Here is an 18,842-nt window from a genome sequence, read left to right as displayed (position 1 = left end):
GCAAAGGTTTCTTTAAATCTCCATCTAATGCTCAAGGTGAAGAAAGATCTCTTCATCGGCTACAATGCAGCTGCAGTTCAGCTTCAAACGCCATAATCGCTGATGTCATGGTGTGCCTTTGGTTGCAAATGAAGCTGAGATGATGTTCATTAGTGCTAATTCATGTTAAGTGAAGGGAAGAGGCAAGAGAAGAAAGGGCGAGGATGAAAGAGACAGTAATGAATAAGAACTGAAGGAGGCTGGTGTGGGCTTATGCAGATCCCTCCACTCCATTCAATTTTTATTTCCCAACTTAATTTACACAAGCACTGGCAGAATTCTGTCTCTGTCCTCCCATATATATTAGTTTCTGATCTTCATGGTCGGTGTTATTGAAAGCATGGATGGCAACTTTTGTGCAAATCAGGTTATTAGCGGTAGTTCAACTGATCAGGCATAGCAGCTAGATTGCGAATCGAGTGTGTTCATGTGTAGCGTTCAAACCAAAGAACGACCAAAGAAATTCTTATTTGACTAAAATGTATAAGATTTTGTCGACATATAGATTAGTTGGTTTAATAGACAGATGTCAGATTCCCAACAAAGAATCACACAAAAGCACAACTTTAAATCTTGTGCGGATAGGTTTCTTAGAAACAAGTCACTGCATTAATACTGACTAATCGACTGAAGAAATATTAGTTGTCTAAGACCAAAGAGATCGATTAGTCGACTTATTGACTAAGCCGGGCAGCCCTAGATCCATCCAAGTTGTTGAGATATTTCAGTCCGGATCAAAAGTGGGGGGCCTGCAGACTGACATTTCCATCCCCCTTTGTACAAAAGTATCTGCCAAATTAATGTTATTTAGCTGAGTGCATTGACATTCAGGTGTGCAGATAATTAGACCTTGTCTTGTCATGAATTTCAGGAAAGATAGAGCTTTGCTAATAGAAGCTGAGAGATGTGGTTGTTGTGCTCTGAATGTCAGGCTTGGAGCCTAATTGGGAGCTTGTTAAGCTGCTGTCGAGCTCTCGAATGTCTACCAATTACTTGTGCTTCCTCTTGTCATCTTGTAAATCATTGTGTTATTTTAATAAATGCTTTAATAAACATTTGAAATTAGATTTTTTTATTAATGAGTTATTAATGTCAGTCATGTTTTACTAACTTTCTATTGTGTCTGTTTGACCTCATCTAGGCTTCCTGAGAGTGGTCAGCTCTTGTCAGCTTCCCTAAGAAACAGAAGGTCACAGGAGGAACAAAGGGACAAAGTTCGGACTATGCTAGCGCTAAACAACCCAATCGTGAGCAGAAAATTACAGAAAGAGGAGCTTTTTGAAGCATAATGTAGCTCATTCAGACGTCTTTCCTGGAACATCTTTGCTTTGGTGCCAAGTGTACACTGAGGGACAAATGGAGCAGGTCGGGGAGGATCTCAACCTCTCCTATCTCCTGGAACATGAAAGACACATGATCCTGAAGGTGCTGCAGAAAGATGAGAAATTGAGGAAGCGAGAGGATAAGAGGATACGGTGAGGACTTCGGTCTTGCGAGTTTTAACGTTCATACTACGGAGTTTTCTTAATGGCCCTTGATATTTTCTTCTATCTTGCCTGCAGGAAGCTGAAGAATGAGCTGCTGGAGATCAAACGGAAAGGGTCCCGTCGGCCCCAGGAGGTGGAGGAGCGACAGTGCGCTCGTTGCCTGAAGACTTTGGGCCTCATCTTCGGCCGCGGAGATCTCTGCAAGGAGTGTCAGCTGCGCGTCTGCGACGACTGCCGCGATACATCTCCCAAAAGACAGCAGTGGAGATGTAACGTTTGTGCCAAGATCTCGTAAGTGCGATGCCTTGCAGGCATCAAAAACAGTTTGTTGTTTAGAAGAGCAATTGACTCCAGATGGTTCGGATCAGATGGTTAATGACACCACATCTGTCTCCATTTGTCAGTGAGGGCTTCGGGTGTTTCAGTGTTTCAGTGCTGTCATCTTCTACAGGGCTTAAAATAATAATGACCAACCCCCCTAAAAACCCTCTTGAGCACTACATTTTTTTTTTTATTGCACCCACTTTGGGGGTTTATACATTCTAGACAAAGAAGTAATGTGAGATATATTCACAGCTCTGCTACAATGAACTGTTCAGAAGAATTACTGGTAAACAGGGTTGTGTGCCTGTTGTTGAAAGTCGCTCTGTGCTCTCAACATTCACACAATAAAAATAAAATAAATCCCAGAAATACTGTAGCATACCAAGTCCTCCACTGCCGCCGGTCTGAACAATCACACTGTGACCACGAAATGTATTTGTGTGAGAAGTAAAACTCTTTTGCTTGTGTGCTAGTAGCAATGTTCTCTCCAACTACACATGTGCGCCACAGAAAGAAATGAAGAAATGGACTGAATTAGGGAGACTCCAGCAGAAGGAGAGAAAGTGGTCACACGAATCAATCTTTATCCAGGGTATCTGCAGGTCCTGAACAGTCGTAAAACAAAAGGCCAGAGGGAAACTTAATTTGATCTCAATGTATTTTGCAGCCTGCAGTAGTCAGTAATGTTAGTTATAAAATGTTTTTGGGAAAGAAAATCCCCAGTTGTTTCACACACTATCCATCTGTCCATTTTCTGCTGTTTATTCAGTTCCAGTTCGTGTCTAATGTTTAATTAATGATATGATTATGAATTATTGTTATATACAGTGAGTACAGGAAGTACTGACAACAATGTGTTGTGAATATAACCTTCTTGCACTTGGTAAATTATTCTTCATCTTATCATCCCTACTGGTTCGTTAATATTTTTCTAACTTTGGCCGGTATGACTGTGAAACAGGTCCTAAATTATATAAAAAAACGTCTTTAAAAGTCTTACATTTTACTTATTGAACACTGCAGAAACACTGATAACTCACTGATTGACGATATCTTAGTTTGGGCGGACTTTTGTATGTTGGGGCTCCCAGTAATGTTTGTGTGTTTGCAGGGAGCTGAAGGTGGTAACAGGAGAGTGGTTCCTGGAGGAGCGGTCCAAGCGCTTTGTGCAGGGAGTGCCGAGCAGCGACGTGATCAAACAGACAATCATGAGTAGCCCGACCAGTGAGTTTCACCACTAATGTCCTGTTCCACAAACCATATTGATTATGTGGAGTAGTGTAGGATATACTGAACGCTGTTTTTGATTACCAGTCACAGACATAAAGTCAACAGAAAACCTGTCAAACCCTTCTGAGTCTGAGGGACCCGACACCCCGAAATCCAACAGAAGTGCAATACTTAACATCGGTGCCAGGAGGAAAGGGTAAGCAGAGGAAGAACAAAACAGCTCAGTTTAAGTTCATGCAAACACATACATGTTCTGAATATTTGAGGATTTGCTGAGGGAATAACACAACATGAACACATGAGATATGCAAGATATGCAGTAAACAGAGTGCACAGGATAAAATCATCTCAACCGGCATTTGAAAGAAATCTGCAGTGTGTTGAGAACTCGCCTCAGTACAAAAGGCATTAGAAAAGATCGAGGGGATACTCGTATGATTTTACAGAGACTTTGAATGCACCGCTCCACATCTTGGCTGCACTCTACTCTTGGACGCACTCAGAGCGAAAAAAGTGGACTTTTATATCAGATTCAGATTCAACTTTATTGTCATTGCAAGGAGCACTAGTACAACGAAATGCAGTTTTAGCATCTGACCAAAAGTGCAAATAGAAGCAGTAAGGTGCAGTGCGCTAGATAACTAACAGTATAGATGACAGATAAATAATGAAAAGAAAAACAGTATGAGTAGTATAGCAATATAGACATTATAAACAGTATGAACAGTGGATATGAAATGCAATGTGGGAGATAACCATTAACAAGAGGGAGGGAGGGTGGGGTGCAGAAAACTCGAGTGTGCCGAGGCTTAGAGTGGGTAGGTATTTATAGGAGCGTGGCCGGAAGTGGGCGAGTGGCTGAGGTGTGGTCCTGCTCCTGAAATTCAGACAAACATTGACATTCATTTTTAATTCTGCTAACTAACAACATATTTCAACAAACAGGTCAGGAAGCCACCTTCTTTCTGTGGAAATAATTAATCAAAATAATGTACCGGCATCCTTTACTAGATTTCCTCTGCAGGATGCAAACTGTAGAGTTGTGACTTAGATAATCTTGATAAAGCAGAGAGACACAGTGTAATAACTCTGCAATTATGGACATGACTGAATATCTCCAGTAAACGGTAGATAACAGGCTTCCTGTGTGTGTGTGTGTGTGTGTGTGTGTGTGTGTGTGTGTGTGTGTGTGTGTGTGTGTGTGTGTGTGTGTGTGTGTGTGTGTGTGTGTGGAAGGATGAAGATGGATAAGAAAGGCAGCCGACCGGCCTTGAAGCCGGAGAATGGAGTCGACACCGTCGGTGTCAAATCTGTTTCGGCTGGAGACGCTCACAGCGTAAGAAGTGTTCGCTCGGCACCGAGTCCACGTTCCAACAGGTGTCCATCCTTACCTATGAACAGACTGAACTGTGTGCTACATACCACTTACATACAAATATTTCAAATTATATTTTTATCATCAGAATACAGTCCCACAGAGATTTAATGAGGATTTAATTAAAGCGAGATGGAAAGTGCAAAGAATCAAAAGAGAAATAAGCCACAAAGAAAAGTCAAGTGAGATGTCAGTGACTTTAACAAATCTATTGATGTTTCAGTAAATGTTATTTATGAAGCCAAAGAGCCTCAGGAAGGTTGTTTCCCAAAAGTGTTACACAACTACGTAAGACTAATTGATGTTATTTGATGATGAAAGATGAAGGGAATATCATGGGATGACTGGTTTCTTTGCGGTTTTCAGGGGCGGTGCCGAGGCCTTGGAGTCCTCAGGGATGCCCACTGTACCCAACAACCTGCGTTTCCGAACTCCGGACACTCTCAGCGACAACCGGAGGGTCAGGGTCAGCAACTGATACACACAAACACACGTACAGCAACACACTGGGGAAATTGTGCGGTTGAAATTGTTATTTTAACAGCTTGGGTGTGTTGCATTTGTTTCTGCACGCAGCCTGATGGAGCGGAGAGCGTTGCCAGTGTACACTCCAGTGACAGTGCGCCTGAGAAAAAAGCCACTGACCATCACAGGACAAATTCGGGCACCCCGACAATTTCTGTGTCCAGGGCCTCGGTTTCATCAGGTATCACAGTCATTTAATTTTTTTGCTTCACATTGGAGCAAACATGACTCCTGCTGTTGTCTCACAGCTTCACAGCTCACAACAATTTCAATATTTGAATCACAGTCTCAGGATGTGTTCGAGGCAGCCGTATCATATCAAAGGTGATGTTATACAGTCGAGCCAGAGCTGTGCAAAAATACTCAGCTGCTCGCAAACTTAGATCTCATAAAGGACGAAATGTCTCCGTCTGTGAGGAGCAGATGTGACGTGTGCACGAATAACATTATTAACTTACACCCCCGTCACTGTCTGCTGCTCTTCTTTACGAGTTCAACTCTCCACTTTGTCTCAGTTTCAGATCCTTTATCTCCACTAACAACAGCTGCTAAGAAGTGTGTCAGAACTTTTATTCAAATGGCTCAATTAGTGCCATTAGCTGGAAAAGAGGAGGATCGCCACTTACGCCCACAGATGTGTCAGATCATATACTCAGTATTAAACAGTATAGCGAGTCATTTTGTTGTGTCCTTGTATTTCCAGTTTGCCATCTTATTTACACTGCTCATCAATTTCAAAATCTTACTCATCTTCCCTCTTTTTTTTTGCCCAAATGTATTTGAGATCACTTACTTTGGGAAATGCACCTACTCACTTTATCTCTTTCTCTGAGTTAGATGAAAAGATCTATATCAATCTCATGTCTTTGTGTTACGTGTGGAGCATGAGCCACGTGGCGAATATTTGCTCATCATAAGGACTGCTATGCTATCTCCAAAGTTCAAAAGTATGCCTTCCAGCTAGCTCTACAGAGACATATTATATGTTTAATCTGTACACAAAGAGTTTCTGAAGCAAAGCAAAGTGTTAGAAAAATATTAAACTGGCATAAACTGCAATTGTTAGCATGTCTGGCTAGCTAAGAATCCGTTGAAGGTGCAATATACAACATTTAGAGCAAAGATATAGGACAGTGTGTCGGCGTTGCAACCAACATTGGAGAGTTTTGTGAATAGAAACCATATTAGAAACACATCCAATGCACATTCACTGTAATCTGTCCAAGAAATACTTCTCTATAGTGCCACATCAGACCGGTTCTTTAGTGTGTGTGTGTGTGTGTGTGTGTGTGTGTGTGTGTGTGTGTGTGTGTGTGTGTGTGTGTGTGTGTGTGTGTGTGTGTGTGTGTGGGCATGTAGAATAACATATGTTTAATTTTGTTTTTTCTTTTTAAAGTTTAGTTCGGTTAAAGCTAATAATTCCTTTTCTTTTGTAGGCCAAGCTTTTTTTTAAGAATGAAAATCGATTAAAATTGGGTGTGATGAGAAACATATTGCCAAGGCCTACAACACACAGTTGTGTACTCTTCTAACATCTGTACATGGATAATCAACTGGCGAACCTGCTGGTATTTGCCTGTGACCTGTTTGCTTTAGACCAGGGGTGTCAAACTCATTTCCACTCTGGGGCCGCATCAGCATCACGGTCGCCCTCAAAGGGCCGGTTGTAAATGTAACTTCTCCTAATATATTTAGTTTAGTTTCCCGTTGTTGACTTCCCGTTGTTGACTTCCACAACACCTACTAAGCAGAAATAGGTTCTTTTTTCCATGGTTAATGGCGGACAGTTGAACGGCTTTCAGGGCGATAAGCCACGCCCCCTCTCCGGCGCGTCCACTGCGAATGAACACAAATAGCCCCCGGCGAGACCGGCGGCGTGAATGGTCAACTTAAATGCTTAAACAACTAACTTCTCGCCTCAAAACATCCTAAAATTATTTTCTGTGACTTAACAACAGTAGTATTTTGAAAGTTTCAACTTCCAGTTGTGTGATTTCTCCTCCGCCATTGTTTACTGTTGCTGGTACAAAATGCATTCTGGGATATTTGGCTGTCCCAAGTACAGACAAGTCACCTCCGATGCATCCCCGGTAAAATGGGCGGAGCCACATCCGGGCATTAGGACCGTGCTTGGCTCGATGTGAACTTTGAATTGGAACAGTACTTGGGCACTGATGACATTTCACAAGTCCACGAGTTCACAAGTGCAGAGAAGTACGCATGTTGAGAAAGGCACGATCACTTGTTGGAAATCCTCTTTATGGGTTGTTGCATCTCCTGTCCACCTGTTGTGATAGTTTTAATGTCGGCACACATGCTATCTCATCACTTCGACTTTCTATCTCATAATTTCGACCATGGGGATATTTTTATTTTCACATCTAACTTTAAATTTTTTAAAGTTTTTTAAACTCTTTTTTACTTTTTTTTTTTTTTTTTGGCTGGCGGATTCGCGGGCCACATTAAATGACGCAGTGGGCCGGATCCGGCCCGCGGGCCGTATGTTTGACACCCCTGCTTTAGACCCTCTCTTTCAGCATGATATCATGAATCCAGTCATCAAATGTGTGTTTTAGAAGTCAGCTGAAAACATTAAAAAGTCAAACGTTTTTGACTTACTCATGTCGCTAACATGAGCTTCGTTAGTTCGCTAACTTACTGATGAAATCTAGTTATTGTAGCTACCGACTAGAAGTGAAAGGCATCTTTTACATGATCAGCTTTTTTTCGAACTGCTCTCAGTTTTCTCTCAATGTAAAGCACTGAGCTAATTATATAAGGTACAAATAGTTATATTGTCACTGTTATATGGAGAGTAAAGTTCACACCACCTGGAGAGAATCATTAGTTGCTCTCTTTTACTGTCTGCTTGTATTGTGTCTGTATTTGCCTTCCGGCCCCTCACTCCGTTCAAACTATTTTTTCTTTGGTCTTTCTGACTCCCCCGCCTCTCTTTCCTCCCTTCCTGCTCCAGATCACAGTCGCTCGGAGATGGACCTGTCAGGTCCTGGTTCTGAACCCAGCGACGACGCCTTCAGTCTCAGGAGCCGTTCGGTCCCCGGGCTCAACGAAGCAGTAAGCCGCTTCAGCCCTTTCCTTCTTCCTCCTTCAGCTCTAACTCTGCATGCACACAGATTTGGTTTCTGTTACAAATTCACCGCAGGACCACAAACACATCGATTTTTCAGTAACCTTTTAATACATAGATCTACTATACTGTGTGTCCATATTAAGCTCAGGATCTGAGCTGATGAACTCAACGGGAGGCGTCAGATGTGGGGCTGAATGTTAATTTCTCCCCAGAGCTCACTTCAAAGAGCATGACAAGCATCTAAACGGCTGTAGGCTGAAAACAGGTGGAGGATCTGATGGTCAGTATAGGGCTGCTTTGTCTCGTTTTTATTGAATGGTAATTTGCATTCACAGTGCAGGCACTCACATACACACACACGCATTCCATTTTTTACTCATCCATTCATTCTCACAAGTTTAATGGAAACCCAATGACATTTTGATTTTTGCGCGTGAAAAACATGAAGTAAATTACCACACTCTGCCCTGACTTGTCTGGTTGAATTTATGGAAGCTGGCTGCATCCTCCCACACAGAGCTGCTGTGTGGAAAACTGTACTTTGTACAAAGACGCTTTGGCCAGCTTCCCAGATAGCATTTCCTCTTTGATTAAATCTGAATGCTGTCATCCGCAGGAGTTTTCTGATGAGGATGCGGAGGAAGACATCGATGCCCTGATGTCAGCTCACAGTAAGACTGCCAACCGACGCTTCAGCAACGCACTGTCAACGGTAACACCCGTAAAAAAAACCTAGTGCAAACATAACAATATCAAAAAGCAGATTCTGGGAAGTGATGTGTGTTCACATACAGTACAAACATGTGCTCATACACTCACCGGCACCTGATGTGTGAGTCAGCCGTCTGCGTACTGTTGTTGACTGTGTAAACATGGTGTGAGCAATTTCCTCTGGCCCTGCACACTTAGAAAGCCTGCTGCGGATACATAAACTAACTTGTAGTACCATAATGTGAAGGATTACTGTTGCGTGAGTGAGAATACACACGTTTCAAGGTACTTTGATGTTGTGTATGTCGTTGTTTTTTTGGTATATTATTAGGTAGATTAACCTGGATATTACCTCATCGACCCCTAGTGGTATCTAGCTATGCTGATAGTTTTACGTGCTCAAGTTTTTAGATATGTGTGTCAATGCTGTTGCATATTGTCACATATCTCAAATCTTGATTTCCCATATTTACAATTGGGCCTTGAGCACAGTTAACATGGTCACTTGGTGTGTGTGTGTGTGTGTGTGAGGGTGAGTTCAATTTGAGAACTCCACAGGAAAACAGGCGAGACAGACGTCCTGCCTGTCTGTCATTTATCATTTCATCTCATTGATGACTAAGAGCCGTCGCTGAGCTTCTGTTTTCAGTATGAATGGAAGAGGAAGGAGGTGATGAGGGACATTATGCAGATAGTTGAATCGAGCTTTAATATACTCAGCCTGCTGTTACATGATTCACCTCATGGAGGGCTTTGGATAGATAATGATTTCACAACGGAGTATTTGTGCCATTTATTGAATATTGCACTTTCTATCACCGGTTAGATTGTGTTTTTCCAGCTTTAGAGAAACCTTTATTGTTATTCTATTTATTCAGCTTTACTGATGAATCAGAATGAGCAATACACGTACACCATATTAGCCAGTTTGTTAAGTACCACTAGAGCCAACTGTCTGTAATTAATCCTACATTTGCAAAGGTTACAATGTTCAGTTTTTGTTACAACTGTTGAAGAGAGGTGTAGATCCATCTGTATGGTTATTATGGCGGATGCAGTTTGTGGTGCTGTTGAATTGTATTGCATTGTCCAGGTATTTATATTATTTAGACTACTCTCATTTATATAAATGGGATGGACAAAATAATAATCGTAAATAATAGAAACATCTGTCAGTATAACAGCTGAGACTAATGGGAATGTTATTAGTTTTGTAGGTCTTTGGTCACAAAACAAGTAGTGGATCAATTTAATCCACCCAATAGTTGTCGAGACATTTCATTTAAAACCACATCAACCTGCAGGTGGAGCTGGATAAAAAGTCAATAGGATTCATCCTCTGGGGACCATTAATGTCTGTACAAAATGTAATGACAATTCATGAATGAATGAATTTTATTTATATAGCGCTTTTCACAGACAGTAGTATCACAAAGTGCTGAACAGAGCAGACATTTAAAAGCATAAAAAACACAATGTGACCCTAGGGTCAATAAATTATCTACACAGAGAAAATTAAAAAATAAAATAAAAAGTAATAAAAAATAAAATAAAAATGTAAAACATATTTTAAGAGCAGGTCTAGGACATGGGTTTACTTTTACACAAACGCCAGCCTAAACAGGTGGGTTTTGAGCTGGCTTTTAAAAGTATCCACAGTATCTGCGAGGCGCAGAGTTGCAGGCAGAGCATTCCAGAGCCTCGGGGCCACTGCCTCAAAGGCTCGGTCACCACGGCTCTTACATCGTGTGCGTGGGACTGACAGAAGACCTAGAGCGTTTGACCTGAGAGTGCGGGCGGGTGAATAGGGGCGAAGTAGATCAGCTACATAAGTCGGAGCCTGACCGTGAAGTGCTCTGTAAGTGATGGTGAGAATTTTGAAGTGTATCCGAGATGCTACAGGAAGCCAGTGGAGAGATCGGAGTACGGGGGTGATGTGAGACCGTCGGTTTGTCCTGGTGAGTAATCTGGCGGCAGCGTTTTGGATGACCTGCAGACGGTTAAGAGCAGATACACTGAGTGATGTGAAAAGTGAGTTGCAGTCGTCAATGCGTGAAGAGATAAATGTGTGTATGATCATTTCTAATTCAGGTGTTGATACTACAGATCTCAGTTTACTAATATTTCTTAGATGGAAGAAACATGACCTGGACAGCTGCTTAACATGAGGGTCAAACGACATGGATCGATCAAAGAAAATCCCAAGATTGCGCAGGTTGCAATGGGAAGCAGAGGAGAGTGGACTAATAATCTGCCTGATCATGGGGACAAACTCCTCTGGAGCAATAACTAGGACCTCCGTCTTAGAGTCGTTGAGTTGCAAGCAGTTCATCAAACAGTTGACGAACAGTCTCTCTCATCACTTGGGCTACAACACTGTGACTAGAATTAATTATGAAAATCAAAGACATAACATAGACATAAACTACACAGCTTCCTCGTTCTGACTGTTTCCCTGTGTGCATGTGTGTCCAGTGGTTCCAGATGAGTTGTAATCTCTGGTTTTATCTGATCATCACCATGGTAACCATGTGTTTCTGGGTCTGGCTGTGCTCCTGTAAACTGGGTTTCTGTATCTCCTCCTCGGGGGGGGGGGGGGGGGGGGGTTGTATGTGCTCGGGGCCTGCATCTATGACTAGCTCATCAAAGATCACAGACCTGTCTCCTTCTCCACTTTTTTCTTCCTTCCTTCCCTCCTTCCTTCCCTCCATCCTCTCTATCTCATACATGAATCTGCTGCTAGTCTTCCACTCCTGGCTCAGAGAGAAGGTGGGGGTACCTCAATATCCCCGACTCAGATGCTGAGACTGTGAGTCTTCCCTTTCCACGTCTGTGCATGCATTTATATTCACCACTCTATGATAAAACAGTCAAATGCAGCAGAAAAGTATCAGACCACAAATCTCTGGCATTCATTAATGTATACTGAGTTTGTTTAAATGTGATGGGAGCTACATCTCTTTCCATTAAGTCTACGCTCCCTACATTCAACTGTTGGTCATTAATCACGCTGGCTCCAAGCAGGATATAAGTGAGGGAACACAGTGTGGCTCAATTCTGATGCTCTCCAGACAGCAATATTATTATCAGTGGATTACACCATTTAAATCCTGTCCAAAGCTACAACAGCCATGTGTGCCAGAAAAAAAATCACCTGCTGGGTTTGTAATGAATGGAGTCTTTTGTCCATGAAATAGGTTTTGCAGGTACACAACATGAGGGGGCAAAATGTGCTTTTCAATGTCTCTAATTTGGCAATCTATGAAACTCACTGTTGGACAGCCAATCTGTCTGGATGGTACAGGTAATAATAAAACCACATGACTGGCAACTTCCACTCTTCCAACAAATAAGCAATTTTAAAGACAGTCTCTTAAACTTTTAAAAACTGTGACAGGTATTTGTCACCATTTTCTGACATTTCAAAGACCAAACAATCAAGAGGTTAATCAAGGAAATGATTGGCACGTTGCTCGATAGGGAATGGTCAAAGTCACTCTCTCAGAGAAAAGGAAAAGAGAGAAACATAGAACACTGAGAGAAACTATAAAAAGCATAAATCCCACATGGAAATCTGTGCCACGTATGTACTTCCACCTCATCCTTTCACTTGTTCATTTATAAAACAATGTGGTCAGGCTTTCCTTTCTGTTACACATTCTTTCATATGCATTCATCATCAGCCACTGAATCCTTTGAAGTCTACAGTATACAACCGTGTGGGGCTGCAGTTGTGGCAACGTAAAATGTGATTCTGTTTCCATGAGTCTTACCCTCAACATCACCATGCTCTGCCACAGACTGAAGTTCATAAAGAGCTGCTACTGTTTCATTTCTACCTTGTTTCATCAGCGTTCTGTAATACTTTAGATGTCGTTGTTTTCTTTATCTTTCCCCCGTTTCTCTTTAATGCTTCGTACCTCATGTGTCGTGTTCCGTCCTCACCTCTCCAACACTCCTTGACCTTCTCCCCCTCCTACATCTCCACCTCTCTTGTCTTTGTTCTTTGCCTAACAGAGTAGTATAAACAGCATGATGAGCATGTACAGTGAGACTGGTGACTATGGCAACGCCCGGGTGAGCGGCGAGATCCTGCTGAACATCAGCTACAGCTACAAGACCGGCGCTCTCAACGTCCTGGTGAAAGAGTGCCACAACCTGGCCACGGGAGATGAGAAGAGGCAACGCACGGACACGTGAGAGTTCAACAACACCATTAGTCTTCTTGAAAAATAGTTTTCACTTTTATTTTCGGAGTAATGTGACTGGTCCGGGATGCGTTTAGCATACAAGTAATTCAGGGGCAGGTGATGTTTCACGTTGTTGGATTAAACAAGAACAAATAGTGTGCATCTCCTCCTGTGGAGCCCGACTGAGTCGCTGTGTCTTTTTTCATGGCAGGTATGTGAAGACGTACCTGCTGCCAGATACGTCACGGCAGAGCAAGAGGAAGACGAGCATCAAGGCCAACACCATTAACCCTGTTTTCAATGAGAATCTGAGGGTCAGTGGCTGAAACAAAATCAATCGACTAGAAATGTGATATCAAGTTGCAAGAATTCCAAACTTTTATATCATTAAGCTCGTGTTTTTGCTGTGTTGTGCAGTACGTGATCAGCCACTCTCAGCTGGAGACTCGAACGCTGCAGGTCTCGGTGTGGCACCACGACCGGTTTGGACACAACAGCTTCCTGGGAGAGGTGGAGCTGACCTTTGACTCCTGGGAGTTTGATTCCCAAACGGAGGACTGGTACGCTCTGCTGCCCAAGGTAGAAACCACAATCAGAGCGTTGTCACACATGTTGTTTTTTCCTTCTACGTTATAGAAACAGGCACAAAGACAAGTGGTTGAGAGGATTGTTAATGACGTTGAACTATGTTTGTGTAGGCGGAGGGCAATATAGACTCCTCAATGCAGTATAAAGGAGAACTGACTGTCGTGTTGAAGTACATACCTGCAGAGAAAAACCTCACGCTGCCGCTGGACCAAGTACAAGGTACATTCATAAGTGCGATGGCCAATATATATTATATTATATATCATGTTTTAACTCAAATTGTGTTTTTTAAAAGAGTTTCTCCAAAACTCACTGTGACATATTTGGTTTTTGTGGGTTTGATCAATCTTTGGCTGCACAGCGTGAGTTCATAATAATGAGTGACCGGCCAGTGGGATGCTGCTTGGTAACAGGGTTGAATATATATATTCTTTCCAACTTAGAGCTATATCTAAAATGAAGCACTTCCCTTACCCGCCCAAACTATAAAATATGTTTCCACACAATTTAATGTAAGAATTTATCATAATTCTATTCCCCGTCTCTAATTAGTGCTCCTGCGAGAGTGAGGCTGAGATGTAAAAGAAATAGACCGTTTTGATTGTGTCTGTGGGTTGAATTTCTATCTACCTTACATTTGTGGTTTGTTGAAACCTAAATATAGGTTACACTTTCTGTGTTAAACCCATGTGATGATTGTATAAGTATACATGTCCTGAGTTTGTGCTTTGCCTATGTACATACAAAGTGCATGTGTGTGTCTGTGCGGCATGCGTTTTCCTCGTTATTTCAAGCATTTTGCTACAAACTTGTTTTGTTTCTCAAGGTAAATAACACGCAACACGTAAATAAACTGAAACCTTCGAAATGACGATTGTTTGTTCTTTCTGTGTGTCTGCTTCCCTCCTCTCTCAGTGAAGAAGGGCTTCCTGAAAAGCAAGAAGACGAGCAGCTTCACTCTGCCTAAAGGGGGCATGGTGGAGCTGCTGGTCAAAGGAGCCAAAAATCTAACTGCGGTCAAGTCTGGAGGCACTTCAGATGCTTTTGTGAAAGGGTGAGACAGTCTCTTCAGGGGGTTGGAAACTTCTGAATGGGAGCCTGGTGACCAGTTTTACAGAAGAGGGGCACATTTGTAAAATTGGTCAAATCGACTCACTTTTAAAGCCACGATTCTTGGCAAATAAGAGAATTGTAAAGTAAAGTTGTATTCTTTTTCTCAGATATCTCCTCCCTGACAGCAACAAGTCAACCAAGCACAAGACGGTGGTGGAGCGACGCACTGTGAACCCGCAGTGGAACCACACCTTCACCTACTGCGGCCTGCAGCCAGGAGACCTCAACAACGTCTGCCTGGAGCTCACCGTGTGGGACAAAGAAGCCCTGAACAGCAACGTCTTCCTGGGAGGAGTCAGGCTCGGAGCTGGCACAGGTGTGTGAAAGCTTTACTGCACAAGCCATTATAAGCTCAAAGTCTTGAAAAAGCCTCTGAAACTTTGCACACTTCTCCATTTGCTCAATGACTTTACTGAAACTTTGAGGAGGCTGAGGCTTATCTGCGTGAATAATCTGTGCTGTCATGTTTACTCCATAAAAATAAGCTTTTAATCAGATTTGAAGAAAAGTGGCTTAAAACCTATTGTGAGGAACCTCAATGAAGGACATGTATGCATACCAAACAAAAGTCCTGAGGCATAAGTGCAGTCTCACTTGAAAGACCGGTATTCTACCACTCGCGATTGATTTTTGCAGATTGAAGAACAAATTGTGTGAGCTCTGTGATTTGGGAGAAATGTAAACTGAGGCCCATTTCCTTTTGTATTTTACACACTATGATGATTTTGGTGTGTCTATTTTCCATGAAGTAGTCTGACAAAACCCTGAAATATTCTGGCTTATCGATGATGAACAATTGGAATGGTTATTAAATTTGTGTGCGTTTTTAAAGGAGCCACATATTCTGGATCTATGTATTGTAAACCCACGTCGGTTGTTTGCATGGCACAACATGAAAACTTAATTCGTTAATGTATAAAGTTAACTACAGATATCCCTTCATCTAATATCCAAAAGTGTTGAGCGGGCATTCATTTCCTCAGGGCTCGCTATATATATAACAAAGGAAAACTAATATTTATGTCTTTGTCTCTCTTCCCCTCAAGGCAAAAGCTATGGTAATGAGGTAGACTGGATGGACTCAAACGGGGAGGAACAGCAGTTGTGGCAACGCATGATTGAAAACCCAGAAGTCCCTCATGAGTGTACTCTGATGCTACGATCCAGCATGCGCAAGTGCAACACATAAACTGGACCGAATTACAGAAGGAGAGAGCTGGAGACGAAAGTGGAACGGTTGAGAAAAAAAAAAAGTGTCCAGGACTCAAATGCTCATTAGGGAATAGAGACCGTGCTTCCTCATTCTTTCCCCATGAGAGGCCCTGTGCAGCCAGTCAAGCCTTACATCCACATGTGTCAACAGCCTACCCCGCCCTCCAAAGCATCTAGTCTTTGACAAAGCACTACTGTTTACCATTGTATATGAAAAACATGTTCTATGTAACTTACCTAGTCGAATAAGCACACGGTGTGACTCCTGATGTGTCCGTCTTCGTCCCTGTGCTTCATGAACCAGAGTCATATCTGCATGTAGTTACAGCTGGCGGAGGCCTTTTGTAAGGCGTTAGACCCGGCTCTGCTCAACAATGTAGAGACTTAGACATTCCCTTTATAAGCAACCAGCTGCATCCTGGTTCGCATGAAGATGCTGAGAGTCATTCCCTTATAAACAGAGGTGGAGAGTGACGAGTTCTTGTGCTACTGTCTTACTCAAGTACGACTTAATTATTACTGAGGAAAACAACTTAGTTGAAATTACAATAGTAGCACTTTTGAAGAACTTCTCATCTCCGTTAATCTTCACTGCCCTCTCCAAAGTAGTGACCATGTTTTATTTACAAGCGTTCTTTTCGATCACTTTATGAGGGAAAATATGATTAATAATGGAGTATCCTCCTACAGGCTGCTCTGATATTGTATGTGGGGTGAAAATATAAATACTGATTATACTGAATATACTAAAAAAACAAGGACTGCAGCTAACTTTGTGGATGATTTGTGGATTTCAATCACTCAATTAGTCATTTTGAAAAATGCCAGAAAATGTGTGAAAAGTGGCCATCAAATATTCTCCAGCTGACGTCTTCAACAAACAGTTTCCAACCCAAAGACACTCAATTTACAATGAAATGAAACAGCACAAGATAACAAATCCTCACATTTGAGGAGCTGGAACAATCAAATGTGGAGCATTTTTAGCCACGCTCGCGACTTTATTGATGGTCAGTCAACAACGATTTGAGGGATTGTCATTATATTTTGTTCAGACATTTAAGGATCCCAGTCAATGAATGCTAATGACTTTAGTGGACATGACTTTAGCGCCACCATGAGGTTGATATTTGTGGTTTTGAGTAAAATATCTCAACGACTTTAATTGATTGTCATGAAATTGTGCACAAGTGAATTCTAGGCTAATAACTGATGTGTCTTCCACGTTTTTATCAGGTCAAAACGAATGACAATGTTTGTGTTTAGCGCTAATTGGCAAATACTAGCATGCTCAACAAAGTTGGTTAACATGGTAAACATTATACATGTTAAACATCATTGCATTGTTTTTCTGAGCATGTTAGCATGCTGATGTTAGCAATTAGCTCAAAGCTCCACTGTGCTTATGCTCAGCCTCACAGAGCTGCTAGCATGGCTGTAGCTCGTGGCTTGATAAATGACGACCAGTTAATTGAAAGCAAAATTGTTGGCAAATTATTTTCTGTTGACCAATAATCGACTCGCTTGACGGTGTTGAAAAATGTACTTGCAGGAACAAGAGTTCTTAATTACTCAGAAAAAAAGAATCTAGAAAGATTACACAATAATTAACTTCAATGTAAATGATCATAACACTGTATCAGTGGGATTATAGAAACTGCATGGCATTAGAGAAAACAGCGGTAGAAGAACAAAAGGAAGGTACGTAACGCACTGATAAATATATCATTTTACACTCAGAAGAGAAAGTGCAGGAACCCTGAGACAGAGGCCGTGTGTAGAGTGAGTCAGCACTGAGGCGAGCTGCCTTCGTCTCAGGGGGAGCCTAATAATGATGCAGTGGCAGTCACCTTGTCCCTGTTGCCCGGGGCTCTGCCATCCGCCCTCCTGCGATATTTCACAAATTTCAAAATAACCATTCAAAAGTTAAACCCTGAACCATTTCTCATGTGCAATGCCAATTTTGTTGCGCCGCTTGTCCTCTGCTCTGAAGTCCCGAAGCACAACGGTTTCACACTGCACAATTATAGTAATAATACATGGTGTTTACTGTACAACATACTTTAGATGAGAGGCTCGTGCAATACCCGATTACTGAAGAAACTCTTGATTTACTGCATGTACTATCTCTGTTGTCTGGTTTGCAAGCATCAAACTCTGTATTCAAACCTATTTTGTCGCAAATCTGTCATTTTGGAAAATAAACATCTTTCCATAGACTCTTTGCTTTTCTGTCTGAGAATGTGTCCTATATCAAACTATTTGGATGAGTTATTAAGTGCTGTCTTTGTGTACAGCCAGAAAAATTAAAAATAAGTTATTTTATCCAAAGAGCCACAAAAGTATAAATGTAGTTGTTGTGGTGTAGGACATACAACATATATACATACAACTCTCTGATATACAACAGACATACAACTCTCTGATAAAAAACAACATCCAATAAAAAAGTAGAATTTTTATCAAATCCTTCCCAAGCAACACTACACCAAGGCCTGAATGAGGGAATTGATTTCAGACACTTTCGTTTTATTTCAATAACTGTGTCTACTTTTATATTCTGCAGTTTTTTTGGTATTGGATGTTTGGACAAGTGCTTACTGAATGACACTCATTATCTTCGACCTGTCGTTCCAATTATCCAATCAGGAGAAACCTGTGAATGAATGCATAACAAGGTCAGATGTCGAGGCTTCTTTTCCTGAAGAGCAGTAGTGCTTATTGAGAACATCCCAAAATGTCCACTATCTTTTTGGTGTTGCAATAGAAAATATCTGCCAGTGAAACAAGTTTGAAAAGTCTGGAAAAAATGTACAGAAACAACCAGGGTTTCCAGTGCGTCTGTAGTTACTATATTGGCTATTTGATCTGGAAAACTTGCTTTCAGTCTGAACACACCTTTAGAGGTGGTTGTAGGCTGATTTTATTACCTTTGAATAGAGCCAGGTCAGCCTTTA

At 41.8% G+C, this 18,842-nt stretch overlaps 1 protein-coding gene across 1 annotated transcript; it reads left to right on the top strand.

The window, feature by feature from the left end:
• Positions 1 to 1,395: 1,395 nt before the first annotated feature.
• Positions 1,396 to 18,045, top strand: sytl5 (synaptotagmin-like 5; the record flags this gene model as incomplete). The annotated part of the gene is made up of 17 exons (XM_079276898.1): positions 1,396 to 1,514; positions 1,602 to 1,817; positions 2,962 to 3,074; positions 3,165 to 3,276; positions 4,317 to 4,457; positions 4,822 to 4,921; positions 5,032 to 5,161; positions 7,955 to 8,055; positions 8,688 to 8,783; positions 11,526 to 11,591; positions 12,800 to 12,978; positions 13,184 to 13,286; positions 13,390 to 13,551; positions 13,671 to 13,779; positions 14,476 to 14,614; positions 14,781 to 14,989; positions 15,720 to 18,045. The coding sequence occupies 17 exons, from the start codon at positions 1,396 to 1,398 to the stop codon at positions 15,860 to 15,862; spliced, it is 2,238 nt and encodes a 745-aa protein (XP_079133024.1). The 3' UTR covers positions 15,863 to 18,045.
• Positions 18,046 to 18,842: the final 797 nt, after the last annotated feature.

The sequence above is a fragment of the Melanostigma gelatinosum genome (assembly GCF_949748355.1).
Source record: "Melanostigma gelatinosum genome assembly, chromosome: 10".
In the NCBI taxonomy this organism is placed as follows: domain Eukaryota; kingdom Metazoa; phylum Chordata; class Actinopteri; order Perciformes; family Zoarcidae; genus Melanostigma; species Melanostigma gelatinosum.
Note: the sequence above shows the minus strand (reverse complement) of the source record. Positions and strands in the feature narration are given on the sequence as shown.